The sequence below is a fragment of the Schistocerca gregaria genome, chromosome 7, assembly GCF_023897955.1.
Source record: "Schistocerca gregaria isolate iqSchGreg1 chromosome 7, iqSchGreg1.2, whole genome shotgun sequence".
Taxonomy (NCBI): Eukaryota; Metazoa; Arthropoda; class Insecta; order Orthoptera; family Acrididae; genus Schistocerca; species Schistocerca gregaria.
The window spans coordinates 278,784,544-278,800,471 of record NC_064926.1 but is presented as its reverse complement, the minus strand read 5'-3'; the positions used below and the strand labels follow the sequence as shown (position 1 = coordinate 278,800,471).

General features: G+C 42.7%; 1 protein-coding gene across 1 annotated transcript in view; it reads left to right on the top strand.

Annotated features, from left to right (window-relative positions):
* The first annotated feature begins 556 nt into the window (after positions 1-556).
* The window catches only part of LOC126282370 (uncharacterized), a 38,553-nt gene continuing 23,181 nt past the window's right edge, over positions 557-15,928 (top strand). Inside the window, exons 1-2 of the mRNA XM_049982029.1 lie at positions 557-643; positions 4,710-5,456. Of these exons, the coding sequence (XP_049837986.1) occupies positions 557-643; positions 4,710-5,456 (834 nt within the window). The remainder of the gene's footprint in view (positions 644-4,709; positions 5,457-15,928) is intronic.

The window sequence follows — 15,928 nt, the reverse complement described above, 5'->3', positions numbered from 1 at the left end:
AGAAACAGGGTATCAGTCAATGGTGCGCTACCTGTACTCTTGGGAATTAAGTGAACTAACGAGGTATCACAGTAGTCATTTTCAGTGAAACATATAAGTATAATATTATTCAGTACCTCAGTCTTTATTTCGGTAGCTTCCGATCACTCGTTGTCCTCGTCAAAAATAACTCATCAGAAATTCAAGGAAAAGCGCAACTGCAGCTCATAAGACACCGAGCTGTTGGATACGTCGTCGACATTTGCAGATCATGGTTGGTGAGCTGATTCACGACTTTGGGTAATAAGCCATTCGATCACGCCAACCATTCACCCAGAACGCATTCGGGCACGGTGGACACGCCCCGTGCCTCGTAATGAAGATGCGGCCGCAAAGTCTTCCATCGTGTCTTTTGAACACCTCACTACGCTCATTCACTTTCGGGACAATTATGACGCAAAAACTAGTAAACCTCACGTGACGGAGCGTTTAATATGGTTGAGTGGAGATAATGGGCACGGTTTACTGTAGAAGTGTTATGGCGTTCAGTACTTGACACGGGTCTTCTCTGACGCAGATGTTACGCCGTTTGTGCCCCTGCATCCGCCGGCGTGCCGCTGACCGCGACGAGCGCAAGAGGCTGAAGAAGAGCAAGAAGGCGCAGGTGAGTTGTGGCTCCCTGCGTCACACCAATAGCATACAAAACTTACTCTCGGCACGATATCTCTCCCTATGTCATACTTAGTTGCTTCATCCAAAAACTTCATATATATCTTTAAATGACGATTTGCGTGTGGCCATCGACGTGGCTATTGCCAATATCAACTTTCGTTTTGCACCCTCGGACAGGCAACACACCAAATGTGTTTGCAAGATTGACTACCCAGTAGATGAGAATTGTTGATGCTGTAGGTGAAGGTAGGTCGGCAATACGGTAGGGCTGCCTTTCATTTGCGCTAAAAAATGTTCAAATTTGTGTGAAATCTTATGGGACTTAACTGCGAAGGTCATGAGTCCCTAAGCTTACACACTACTTAACCTAAATTATCCTAACAACCACCACACACACACACACCCATGCACGAGGGAGAACACGAACCTCCGCCAGTACCAGCCGCATATTAGTCGGACACTAAGGGAAACTCAATATGTAAAAGTGCATTTCGAGATATTTTACCCTTTCACTGCAATGACCTGATTACGGAGTAAATCTACGGATGCTACACACTTTTATTCTCTATTATTATACGAGATTATCTCCCGTTGTTGGAGCTAAATGCCCTTGATAATTATTTAGTAGTTATGGGAATAAATATCATGCGAATAGCAGAAGAAAAGCATCAGCCTTATTATGTTTTATGAAGACCAAGGGTTTTCAGGCGACATCTTGTGCTTGCACCCATCTTAGACAAAGTACGGGAAAGCAGGTTAAGATGATATGGACACGTCATGCGTATTAAAGCAGACTCAGAGGAGAGAATAGCTATGCACCTGGGCACAAATGGCCGACGACCTCGTGGCAGATCCAAGACACGATGGCTGGACCGTATCAATAAAGTTACGGAATTCATCAATTCCACATACATAGAAGCACCTGACAGACCCGAATGGAGTCAGATGTATCAACAAGACGATTCTGCTAGCGCGGGATAAACGCCAAAAAGCAGTTAAACAAGCCTCCGATTTTTCAAAGGAGCCACCTCGCTCACACCATTCACACTACGCTTACATTACAGTATATTGGCAGTAAATAATTAATACGAATTTTCACTTTGGTTTCTGACAGTTGATTCTCCTTCATAGAAGAGTCAGTGACTTTCACAAAGGCCTACGTGTTCTGCCTGGCGTCAGCATATGCCGAGTACGACTGCTTAAAGGATAAATGAACGACTGACATAGCCGACAGAAGTAATGAGACCTGTCCTGGTACAGATGTAGAAAGGACAATACGCCAGCTGTAGACGGTGCAGACCAGCTACTGCTAGGATCTCGCTTACTGGACGCTGAGCATTTGCTCACTTTTCGTGACTAGCTGCTACCATACCCACGTTTAAGGCTGATAACTACATTTGGTCTCACACTCATTACAGTCGGTCACTCTGTCGCTGACGACGTAAACAGGCACTACACCCTATAGGACCTCGCGAGACGAATCTACAATCTACAGTCGCAGTTAGAGCAACGTTCATACCTGTCAAATGAAATGAGTGGGTATGAAATAAACTTTCCGAATTTAGGATGGTGATCCTTTACAACAAGGACTAACCGTAGTGATTCACATTACTAAAATCTTTCATGCGGAAAAAAAAGCTGTCGCTGCATTCGGCGAATCGCCTTACTGTAAAGGCACAGATGGCACAATTCTTCACAAACTCAACTCATATCATAAGAAAATGTTCCGATTAGGGATGCACGATGATGGCAAAGCTTCAATGCTAATTTCTATTTCAACGCTCACGTCTGCGCATCGATGGTAGACAATAACCGATGTTAAATATTGAGTTTGGAGAATGATTTATTGGCTGATATTTACTTGTAGAACTCGTTCCCCTACAACCGCATTCCAGTCCCCCATTACCAACAGTGTTTCATTCTCTTATACTTATTGAAATACCCGTTCACTATATTCATACACTTCATCTCTTTATTGTCAGCTTTCTACTCTGCATGTGTACATCTACTATTATTATCGTTATTTATTTGTTGTCTATTCTGATGAGAGAAACCCTGTTACTGAACTGTTCACGGTAATACACTCTCTGTCCAACTATTCACAACAAATCCTACTGCCATCATACCAATCACTGCTGCTGTTGATATTATCCTATATTCAACTGACTATAAATTGTTGTCTTAATTCCGTTCCGTTTACTTCATTGACTCCGACTATATCTAGATTAGGCCTTTGCATTTCCAGTTTCAGAATTTATAGCTTCTCTACCATGTTTAGATTTCGGACATAATCACATCCGGCTCTCAGAACATTATCCTTTCGTTCGGGACTTAATATTTTTCTCACGGTCACCTCCATATTCGCAGTCTCCGGTGTCTTTTGCCAGTGAGAAGAGCATCATGACAATTTTTCAATTCACAGTCCACAGACCCTGTGGATACACATAATGCGTCTATAATGCCGCGGTTTCCATTATCTTCTGCACCCTCAAGCCGTTGATCATTGCTTATGTTTTACCTTTATGGGCAGCTTTCCGGCCCAAGGGCAAGAGTGTGCCCTGAACGTCAGTCCGCTCCTCCGCCCTCTTTGACAAAGTCGTTTTCAGAATAAGGTTTTGTTCTTTTGCCTGAAGTCTTCTGCCGTAAGAGCTACAAAGAAGGTGCCACAACTGACTATGACAAACTATATGTAGCAACTCAAATCATCCAATTATTCTATGCAACCCTAAAACGTTACTGATTCGTCTTCTGGAGTGGCGCAAAAAGTTGCAACCATGTTAATCGACAGAAAAGACTAGCGGCTCTCATTGGCTACAGTAGTTTGCTTTTGTATCATTTCGACTGTGGTTACCTCGTTTTGAAGTAACCCATTTAACTACACAAATTCAAATGTATAATTTCACGTACACCTTAATATAGTAAATTGGTGAGCACACCATACGACCTGATTAACGTAGTTTCACCGGAATACACTGACAAAAAACCTGAAGCACTAACGAGGAGTTAGATGACATAAACGAAAGTTGGTAGCCGTCTTCCTACATCTGAAACAAGATGACTGTTTCAATTTCGCACCCGTCCCCTGAGAGTGGCGCTAGAAGCACCACTATGAGTTTTCAATCACGTTTCCTTTGAATGGAGGCTGTAAGTGTCGTGAAAGTTAATTATTTTTGAGACGAGACATGATTAGTAGGCGACAGTAAAGAAGGCCATTATCAACACCTCACTTGGTTAGAATAGGTCCATTTGATAGAGCTAGGAGAAGCTGGATGTTCCTTCTGCAATATTGCAGAGATATTTGGAAAGAATGTAGCTACTGTACTTGATTGTTGGCAGAGATGGTCACGAAAACGTACGGTCGCAAGAAGACCAGGCCTCGACTGGGCAAGTGACACGACTGAGTGGGAAGAGCATCGTGTGGGGCGTATGGCTCCCACATGTGCTACTGACTCAGCAGCACCAATATGAGCAACAATATCGTTTACTTCAAGGATATCGCCGTTCCAGGCAACCTGTAGCGTACATTCCACTGACCCTTAAACACAGTTATATACTACTGCAGTGGAGTTAGGGGAAAGCTCATCGTATGGCACGGTGGAATACTGTAGAGTTTCATGACGAAAGCTTGTTTTACCTCCACCTTGGTAGTGACTTCGTTAGAAGGAAGAGCCAGTTGAGGTCCTGCAAGCAGTTTGTCTGTGTGTTTGATTCATTAGAGCAACACCTGGACTACCGTCTGAGGTGCAATTTCATATCACAGTTGGAGCACTGTCACGGGTATCCCACTCACCCTGACCGCAAATTTGTACCTCAGTCTGTTGATCTGACGTTTTGTGCTGGAATTCATGTACTGCATTCAAGGCTTTGTTTCATAAATTGTTAATTCTCGCCCACATACAGCTGTTGTAACCCAAATTGATCACCAATGATTATATTTTCGTGTTTCACTTTTTCTCTTGTCAGTGAATATACAAAAACAGGTATTACAAGCACGTATTCTGAACCACTACTACATACAAGAAAATCAATCCTAATACAGAATATCCTTCTGATTCCAGGCTTGTGATGTCTCCGACACCGTGTGCAGTGGCTACACTACCCCTGCCGAGCAGCAGCCGCTGCCACCGACGCTGCCACGCCCGCCTTCACCGCCCCTACCGCCGCCTCCCACCACCTCAGGCGGCGAGACCACAACTACTGATGAGCTGCTGCCCACCACCAACTTGGGCAGTGGCGATGTTAGTGTTGCTGATGACCCACTGGCCCCCACCACCTCGCCTAGTGGAGATAGTAATGCTGCTGAGATGCAGCCCCCCACCTCCTTTTGCAATGGAGACAACACTGCTGACGATGAACCGTCTCACCCCACTGTCTTTGAAGGCAGTGACAGCACATCCACTAATGAACTGCTGATCCCCACTGTCTTGCACAGTGACGATATTATTACTGCTGAACTGCAGCCCCCCACGACACTTGGCAGTGGCAACAAGCTTGCCAATGATGGACCTCCGCATCCCACCATCTTGGATGTTCGCGATGCCACATCCACTAGTGAGCCGCTGCCTCCCAGCAACGCTGGCAGTTGCGACTCTAATGCCTCTGAGTCGCTGCCCTCCACCACCTTGCACAGCGTCGAAGTGTCTGCCGATGTTAAGCCACCATGTCCCCCCATCTTGGATGGTGGCTACTGCACGTCCACTAATGATCTCATGCTAGCCACCGTCTTGGACACTGGCAATTCTATTCCTGCAGAGTCACTGCCCCCCACCACCTCGGGAAACTTCAACACAGCTGGCAGTAATCAAGTACTGAATCCCACCATCTACCAAGATTGTGTCACCAATACTGAATTATCTTTATTGCCTCATGTAGCTGATGTTGCACCATCAGCGCTACAGGGTGCGCTTCTCACTGGCCCTCCCCCAAGGCAGGCGTTCCCTAAGATTTCCAAAAAGAAAAGTCCGTCTGACCAGCTGCTATATCTTCAAGGCCCTCCACCTTTTCCCGCTTTTGGAAATAAAATGTAATGTTATCAGTTTGTGTTTGGAACTCAAAATTAATAAAGTTTATGAAAGCATCTTTGTTATTAATGTTGAATTTTATGGTTTGTATTGCAAAATGTGTTGCTGAATCTTTTATGTCAGTTATAATCTCATGCATCATCCCATGTACACATGTGGGATAGTACTGCGCCAACCTTCAGAAACGACCAAACTCCGAAATCAAACGGTTAGACTCTACAGAAGCACAGTGACACAAATAAAGTGAGAGCAACGTCGCACTGACGAAATCAATACCTTAGTTTCACTCAGTTGTACTCAAGAAGCGCATGACAAGAATCTGCCACGTCATTTCTATCGTGGAAGTACGTTACTCGATTGTACATGTAAAATTAGACCTAAGGTAACCAGCCGGTTTAAACTAAGGTATTGGAAATATCGTCTGTACAGATCACAAACGAGACACTTTTACTTGGCAGTTGACATTCTCATTATATCCCGCACTACGTAACGGTATAAAGATGTTGTGTACTGTGAAACTGCTACAAATACTGTTATTGGTTTCAGGGGCTAGTGATAGGTACCGGAATATGATACACTACTGGCCATTAAAATTGCTCCACCACGAAGATGACGTTCTACAGACGCGAAATTTAACCGACAGGTAGAAGATGCTATGAGTGCTTTTCAGAGCATTCACACAAGGATGGCGCCGGTGGCGACACCTACAACGTGCTGACACTTGGAAAGTTTCCAACCGATTTCTCATACACAAACAGCAGTTTATCGGCGTTGCCTGGTGAAACATTGTTGTGGTGCTTCGTCTAAGGAGGAGAAATCCGTACCATCACGTTTCCGACTTTGATAAAGGACGGATTGTAGCCTATCGCAATTGCGGTTTATCGTACCACGAAATTGCTGCTCGCGTTGGTCGAGATCCAATGACTTTTAGCAGAATACGGAATCGGTGGGTTCAGGAAGGTAATACGGAAAGCCGTGCTGGATCCCAATGGCCTCGTATCACTATCAGTCAAGATGACAGGCATCTTATTCCCATGGCTGTAACGGATCGTGCATCCACGTCTCGATCCCTGAGTCAACAGATGGGGACGTTTGCAAGACATCAACCATCTGCACGAACAGATCGACGGCGTTTGCAGCAGCATTGACTATCAGCGCGGAGACCATGGCTGCGGTTACCCTTGACGCTGCATCTCAGACAGGAGCGCCCGAGATGGTGTACTCAGCGACGAACCGGGTGCACGAATGGCAAAACGTCATTTTTTCGGATGAATACAGGTTCTGTTTACAGCGTCATGGTGGTCGCATCCGTGTTTGGCGTCATCGTGGTGAACGCACATTGGAAGCGTATATTCGTCACCGCCTTACTTGCGTATCGCCGGCGTGATGGTATGGGTTGCCATGGGTTACACGTCTCGGTCACCTCTCTTGTCCTCATTGACGGCACTCTGAACAGTGGACGTTACATTTCAGATGTGTTACGACCCATGGCTCTACCCTTCAGTCGATCCCTGAGAAACCTTACATTTCAGGAGGATAATACTCGACCGCATGTTTCAGGTCCTGTACGGGCCTTTCTGGATACAGAAAATGCTCGACTGCTGCCCTGGCCAGCACAATATCAGGATCTCTCACCAATTTCAAACGTCTGATCAATGGTGGCCGAGCAACTGTCTCGTCACAATATGCCAGTCACTACTCTTGATGAACCGTGGTATCGTGTTGAAGCTGCATGGGCAGCTGTACTTCTACCCGCCATCCAAGCTATGTTTAACTCAATGCGCAGACGTATTAAGGTCGTTATTACTGCAATAGGTAGTTGTTTTGGGTACTGATTTCTCAGGATCTATGCACCCAAATTGCGTGAAAACGTAATCACATGACAGTTCTAGTATAATATATTAGTCCAATGAATACCCGTTTATCATCTGCATTTCTTCTTGGTGTTACAATTTTAATGAGCAGTAGTGAATGTTATTAATAATGCCTCTGACTATCACAATATCTGCAAGGTTTGTACGAATAACAGCCAGCATAGACGACCTCAGCTTGTAACCTCCTCCTCACTTATCGACCTTAATGAAAGTGAAAAATTAAACCGCGTGTACCTAACAGAAATTTGGGAAAAGCAGTCGTCACCGAAGTTAACCTGTCGGTAAAGAGGAAGGAAAGGGTTACATATAAATGAAAGGAAAAATGCTAATAAAACTGGTGGAAATTAATTTTGAAAAGGGTTAAACTTAATAAAGAAAGTAAATGTGTGGCCGTTATGTTAACAATTATCTAGCGGTAATTAGATATTTGAGATCTGGGGGAAATTACGGTCGCCAGTTCTATGGACAATTACTATAGTAACTGAAAAAGGAAGGTTATTACACATACAAAAAGCACCAGAAGCGTGGCAACTGAAGGTTGACACGTGTAGTGTGAAAACTGAAAGTTTCTCAGAAGTTGTAAATTTCGCTACACTCTGACTTAACTTAACAAAAGAATTAATAAAACCGGAAAATTCAAAGTTAATTTAGTGACTGAAATTAATAGTGAGCTTTGTTTCTGAAGCACATCGAAATTCAGTAAAATACGTTTAGTCTTGGGCTACTTGAATCTACGCAATTTAGATATAAGAGTGATACCTGAGCTAGATATAAGAGATTTAACTCTGAACTTGAATTAAATGATTCTCAACAGTAAGCAATAGTAAAATTTAGTACGTACCAATCTGAGCTGCAGTCACAGGTAAGCTAAAATACGGTAACAAAACTCGCACTCTTAATTTGTGCTTGTGTAATCTAAATATTGTAGCCAGCTATGAATACCTTAACTTAAGTTTCAAATTAAAGCAGTGAAATCGAATGATATTACTTTAATGCAACAATGAGCAACAAAGGTTCATGCTACGTAGCTGTAATTTAGTGAGAAAAATGTAACAGTTTGAAAAGCTGAGCCCTGCCATACAGTTCTAAAACTTTACGTGCTACCAGTCTTCCTTGTTGGTTGACTGAAGGTTTGAAGTCGTAGATCGAGCATGTGGCTACAGTCACTCATTGTCGGCCGTAACTGTTGCAGAAGCTGGATGTTGGCGCGCTTTCTTCTCGACACGGTCTGCAGCCGAAACGGTCTCTTGATGTGTGCCAGCTAACGCTCCCGTCCGCGACACCAATGCCAGAAACTAACATAGCAAGTCGAGTGAAATTACATGCTGCCAAACGCCGAAAGCGCGGCAATTCGCGGGAGCGTCACACAACACAACTGCTCCACTGCCCTCCTCCAGCCAGACTCCCCCTGCTCTGCCCGCGCTCCACGAGGCAGTGTTAACACTACCAAAGATCGTAAGCACTTTGGATCTCCACACGACCTATCGATGTATTCGTTTCTCCAGTATAGTTTTCCCTAGGCAAGACCCAGCGTAAAAATACAAATAATATTTACAAAAGAAACCAATTATACATCGACTTATATATATAAAGAGTAAAACAATTACAATATATAAATGTCATACATTCAGGTAACAAAATAAGGAAAAAAATTATAGTAGAATAGATGGAAATTGGAGGATATGCATTTCCGGCATTACAAGCTGCAATGGAAAATGCTATGCACTATAGTATACGTTGGATAGAAAATCAGATACTCGAATTCACAACTCACAGCAACAAAGTATAGTCTTCCACTGTACTACTCTGCTACACGAAAATGCACTCACTAAACAACGGTGAAACGGAAATGTTCAAGTCTTTTATGAAAATAAGAAAAGGATGAGACGTCATGCTTGATAATAACGTATAAATATCTTTCACTCCAAAATCACAACCACGTTGTGTATAACCTGCTAAACGCAGCGTGCTACACAGCACTTTTAAGTAACATCTATTTTGTGTCGCACTTTCAGAAACATTATTCACTCTCTTTTATTAATTGACGTTATGAACCACAGATATCCTCTCTACGTAGCAACCATGAGGACAAAAAAGAAGGAAGGAAGCACTGCTGATTTGTGTTGTATCTTGTACTGAAGCCAGAATGTGTGTCTTTCCACTATTTTAAGTAGCCCCAAACATTAGCAGACCACTATTTACGACTGCTTCATGCTCCGTATTTACGTCGTGAGCGGCAAGGAAGGCAATTTCGAACCTTTAAAGTTCTGGAATACGCATCTGCTCAGGAAAATCCAGTGCTTGTTTGCAACTGGAATTGATTTTTGTTCGTCATATTTTCAGCTTTCAACTCGTATGTACAACGTTTTTAACGTTTAAGATTGCAAAAAACTTTCATATGTGTCCTTTATTAGCCCATAGCCGTGTGCATCGAGGAAAGAATGAATGCATCCCATCGTAACTTGTGCATGTCAATAAAGCTAACGATTGCCGAAAGTTCAAAGATACTGAACTGCATAGAGGTATAAATCCACGTAGAATTCTGGTTTAATTAGATAATCAGATTGTTAGTAGTAACTACCCTCCAGTCTCTAAACCTAGCTACAGAAATGCGAATCACACGCATTCCACGCCGTGCCAGCCGCGTCTTTGAGATGCCAGTTATGGTCACTTCCCAGTTCTCTGTAGGAACACATCGGTTCGTCTTCTTCCTGCTGGTACTGTAAATAATATTTGGCAAGAAGGCAAGGTATGTTTGGCAACTCTGTGATCGACGAGTTACTTGATGGTGTGCACAGAATTAAGTCTCAAAGTTCATTTGATTATTCCTGCCTTTTCCATTGAATAATCTGAGTTATTATCGCTTGAGGTGTAACAAAAGTTAGTGCATTTACGGTTTTCAGCACAGGAAAGTCGTTGCACGCGGAAATCGCAACTAATTTTGACCTTTAAATAGCGATGTACGAGTTCTAGTCACTATTGTCGTTGCAATGGCAACCCCAAACGTATACCTCTTCGCTAGCTCTGTGCTAACGTGGTGCTCTAAAAAAAAGCGTCAGTCCTGGGTCGCTGTGCCAGTCTCCCAGACTGTGACGTTTGTTCTGAATTAAAGCTGTCAAACAAGGTTTGAAGAAGAATAAAATGCCACTACCACACGACAGTTAATGTAGAAAATACTTTTCTTACATATTTTGGCACGATGCGCTCTCCTCATACATAATACAAAAGTTTCGAGAAGTCTGCTGCCTGGCCGACTATTAAACCTGAAAAGAATAAAACGTCGCAGTATTTGGCCCTTTTTCCACATTCGACTACTTTGAGGTGAGAACTGAAGGGAATTATGTTCAAAGTTCCATTAGACTGATAACTTCAGCAGACAGCAAAATTGCGTTTTAAAAAAAGTAGCAGTGAATGCATTTGAACTCCGACGTTTTGTCTACAGTGCACTACACTTACGTTACATTAGTAACTGAACCATAGCTGCACCTGCTCTAGAAGTTAACAACAAATCGTCCAGAACTTCCGCATTCCACAGTGTTGTGAGATAATTGATATAGGTGGATGTAGACTTGTGAGAGATAGACAGTTACAGTTTTTCTTTTGCACTGCACGACGTTTTCAACAAACAAAGCGCAATAGAGCAGCTCAAATGCAATTTCCTATTTAAATTTCTGCAGCCTACACTGTTGGCAATTCTGTGTAGGTGGTTGTTACGTGATTTTTTCGGTGATTAAAAAATAGAGTTGAATGCATGCACTGGGTAGTCGAGGGAGCTAGTTCATGGCGATTCGATCAAGCAAGTTAATGAATGTACTGAACATGGTGCAAACCACTACAGGAAACTTCTGTGTCAGAATTCTCATCCAGGGTGGCGCAACGGCGTTATAATAGATAAATGTGCCTCAGAGAAGCGTATCTGGTGGTGTCTTGGATAGCTGGCAGGTTCATGTACCCATAGTCTGGGCTCGATTCCAACTTCTGCTGATGATTTTTGACACGAAGTGACAGATTCCGCTCTCTTTGGCTACGCCAAGTGAAGAAGGTATAATGGAATTGTGGTCTGAAATTCACATTAAACATGATATTCCTTCTCTACCAAGTAGACATTAGGTTGAACCACAATAAAGTCAAGAGTGGTGACATGTAGAAACTATATCACCAGTAACCTAGTTATTTATTCCTAGTGACGAAACAAACGCTTTGTAGGGTCACAAGACACTTATTACATTCTTTATTTGAGCTTCTGTATGTTGATAAAATTGGTTCTGAACTGGGAATGAAACTCAGACCGCCCTTAACGCGTAATTTGATCCCTTCGTGACAATACAGGTTGACTACAAGTTGTTTGATCAAAACTGCAGATTCCTTAACCTCTCCACATATTGCGCCTGAATGGGTTCGAATCCTGGCCCGGCACTAAAGTTTTCATTATGTATTGTCAAGCTCTAGGATGAGAACATCTATCTGAGGTTGAATAATAATTTTGATTTTTAATGTATTTTCATTCGTTGTCAACACTAACGATGTCTTACGTTTTTTACTCCCAGTGAGACACATAACTATTTGCGAGATCACTGTAAGTTCAAGGATTTTATTCCGGGCTGCTGGCGGAGAAAAATTCGGTAGCTGACGTCTCTTTGTGTGTAGTCAACAACGATATGTGTGGAGTTCGATTACGAGTCAGCACTGAACTCTTCGTCATATTATTTCTAGTTCAAACATGTTTACATGTTGCTGCTGGTGTAACAAACCCATATTTAACTTTCGATTTCTCTGTAATATAACAGCGATAGGTGCCGTGTTGGAGTCCTGGGAAGGAAAAAATTAATTTTTCGTCTCGTCATTTCAGATACAACATCTTGCAATTTTTGAGAAAATTCGGTATGTCACAGCTGATTGTGCTTCGATAAAAATCCGATTATGTTCTGGGTTTGAACCCCTATCCAACACAAAGCTTTATCTCACAGAATTTCATGTAAGTTACTTGTGAAGAAGCAATATTTAACATCTCTCGTAGTTCGGTAACAGGGACAATTGATGCTGGGTAAGAATTCGCGTCCGTTAAAAGGGTTTACGTTATGTGATTTAAAGTTGATATTTCCTAACTGATACTGTTTAAAATCGAGATATATCACTCAGGAATGACTGTTTGTTTCCATCAGTCACGAAATCTTTGCTTAGTCCGCATGACCTGTGTTTGGGTCCATATGCAGAACGAGACGGCTCTTCGTGTCCTTTGAAGTTCATACATATTCTCAACTAGCAGCTCGTAAAAACTTAAATTTTTTATGTCATTTTGTGTTAAATAATAAGTACGGTATGTTACTTTGAAAAGGAAAACATGAATACGACGAACTTGCTACGTGGATTATCTATCTGATATAATAATGAGAGTAATAACATTTCAGGTACGTCATTTATCGTAATAAATGTGAGCTTAAAAGCCTTATGGACAGACTTATCTGCCATAAGGTGTTCCCTAATATTTCTAGTATCGTATTACTACTTTACATCTTGAGTTATTGCTGTACAGAGCAGTGTTTTCTAGTGGTGATTTGTTGGAACCATTTTCAATAGTCAAACGACTGTACCGAGGAGCGACTAGTGAACCTGCTCAACAGCTGCGTTATGAGGGTTGTACGCGAATCAGGCGAAATGCAATTCAGTCGTTATGATACTTTTGAGGACTGCTGTACATGTACGGTTTCAGCGTCGTCCGCCAACAGATAGCGCGGTGGCATTGCTAGCTGAGGACCATTGCGTCTACGTTTTAATAGGGAATGGTCACAACCAGAAATCTTAGTGTGGTGCACACGTGTGAAGCAAGCGGGCAACCATGGTACTGAAGTACTCATGCCAGCTCCCAGTTTGAAAGGGTTCAAATTGTGGCCTTTCGATTGGCTGAAAGACCCTTTCGGAGAACTGTCACACAAGCTGGAGGTCATGCCTCAGTTGTGACGATGCTGGTATCAGAGGTAAAGTGAACATTCTCACATCTGTAGACGAGATTCCTGACTTCCACGGAGCGCACACACCCACCTTGATCGTTGTATTGTAAGGACAGCGTAGCAGATCGTACAGATACCGGAACACCGATTATAGGACGAGTGAATCAAGTCTTGTCGACCAGTACTGTTACTCAGCGGTTATTAGCAATGGGGTTACAGGCATATACACCTCTAGCCCATCTTCCACTCATGCCACAGCGTGCAGGTACACAGCTGGACTGCTGACGTCAGAGAACCATTTGGATGATGGAATGGTCTACTGTGGTCTCAGGAATGGAAGCAAACTCTACCGTCAGGCAAGTAATGGTCTTTGTGCTTACGACGTGGACCTGGTTAGCAATGTAACATAGAGTGTACTCGTCCAAGACACACTTGCCCGACCCAAGCCTAATGGTTTGTGATGCAGTAAGCAACAATTCTCTTACAATGTTGGTGTTTCTGGCGGGTAAGCCAACCAGCGCTCGGTATGAAAAGAAGGTTGTTTGACAAATTGTTTTGCCGTTATTGCAACATGAATGTGATATATACTAGGTGATAGGTATTAACATTATAATGTTAGCTCATACACTGCCCTCGAAACTGCTCTGCAACACATGCAGCAACTTCCCTGACCAGCACGATCAAACTTTTCTCGAATCGATATCACGTAATGGTGTTGGTGTTCCAGAATTGGACGGTACCTAATACTTCAGAACTGTCTGTACTATTGATCTGTAAATGTAACCGTTTCATGTACTTTTTGTTACTGAATTAGTGAACATGTTTTATCGCAATTTCGCCATTCATTAAATCTTTAGTAATAACAGCACTTTTCATGCTAACTAATTAACTTCATACTATCTGATCAGAAGTATCCGACACCTATTAGTGGACATTTATATGGTAGTTTCTACTACTCTCCTCTATCACGGCATGAACTCTACTTCCCATACTTTCTGAATGTCTGCGGAGGTAGGGCAGCTCGTACTGTCTCAAGAGCAGGAATCACGTTAGGTAGTGATGTTCGATCTGGAACAAAGTCTACATTCTAACTCATTCCAAAGGGTTGACTTGGGTTGAGGTCGTGACTGTGGGCAAGCCAATTCATTTCAGGAATGTGTTGACAGCTGCTGGCTTATGAAAGGGTACATTATCATGGCGATGTAAACAAGCATCGTCTTGGAACTCTTGTTCTCCTACACACAGCACACAGTTCTGTAAAAATGTGTTCATATCCTTCCTAATTTAATTTTTCCTTAAGCCCATTTAGGGGGCCATATCCTAACCACTAGAAACACCCTGGCACTGCGTCACCACCCCCTTATCAATTCACGTCTGGCACTGCATATGAGGGCAGGGAATATTACCAGACATTCATCAGGCCCTAAATCTTCCACCAGTACTAAAGGTTATAGCGTGGTTCACCTTCGATACACTTGTTTTAGGTCATCTAGTATTGAATGCTGTGGCTCTGTGCATCATCTCCAGTGCCGCCTAGCTATGATAACATATATCTGTTGCTTATGAAGAGCTGCTGGACCGTTGTACCCCGATTGATATAACTCCCTAAGCACCATCAATATTCTAGCAGGACTACTGGTAGCTCTTTCTTTGTAGTCGTTTTGGAACTCACGAGTCATTCCTTCCCGTGATTTCGTGTAATTTTCCGCAACCAGTATCAACAATTTTCGTCATTGTAGGAGGTCTGTCTGGTTTTGGTTTAGCTGCGGCTGTTCCTTCGCGTTTCCATTACGCAGTAACATCACCAACAGTCATCAAATATAGTTTTAGTAGGGTTTAAATTCCCTCATCGATCTATTGCTCAGGTGACGTCCAGAAGCTAGTCCCAGTTCGAAGTCACTGACCTCTCCTGACCGATCTACTCCGTTGTTGCTGCTCCTCTGCTGAGAATACAATATTCCACACCTTCTTTTCTAGGGACGGAGATGCCCCTCTTGACATCTATATCAAATTCCATGTAACAATGGGGCATCAGAATATCCTTCATGAGTTAATGTACTGAACAAGTATTGCAAATAAAGGAGTCTGATTCATTTGCAATGTCTTTAAGTAATTTAAAAACCACACTGCATTATCTTTCCAGAGCATAAGTGACCATCACAAATATAGAAACACATGTATTCCACATTTGCGTTAGCTGCAGTAACGATTCAGCCGTATTTCTAAAATAGGCCTTCATCTGTGTTCCTTTTATCTTCTATTATTACTAAAGTAATTATTCATTGCGATGCATGTAGCCTGACGAGAGAATTTCCTTTATTCTCTTTTGCGTACAGCCGGATGCAATTATGATCTTGACTGTGTTCTTACTCTTCGAGTAACTTCCAATGGTTTTCAACAGTCGAATCAAAGACCTAGAAAGTCGGTAGATAAC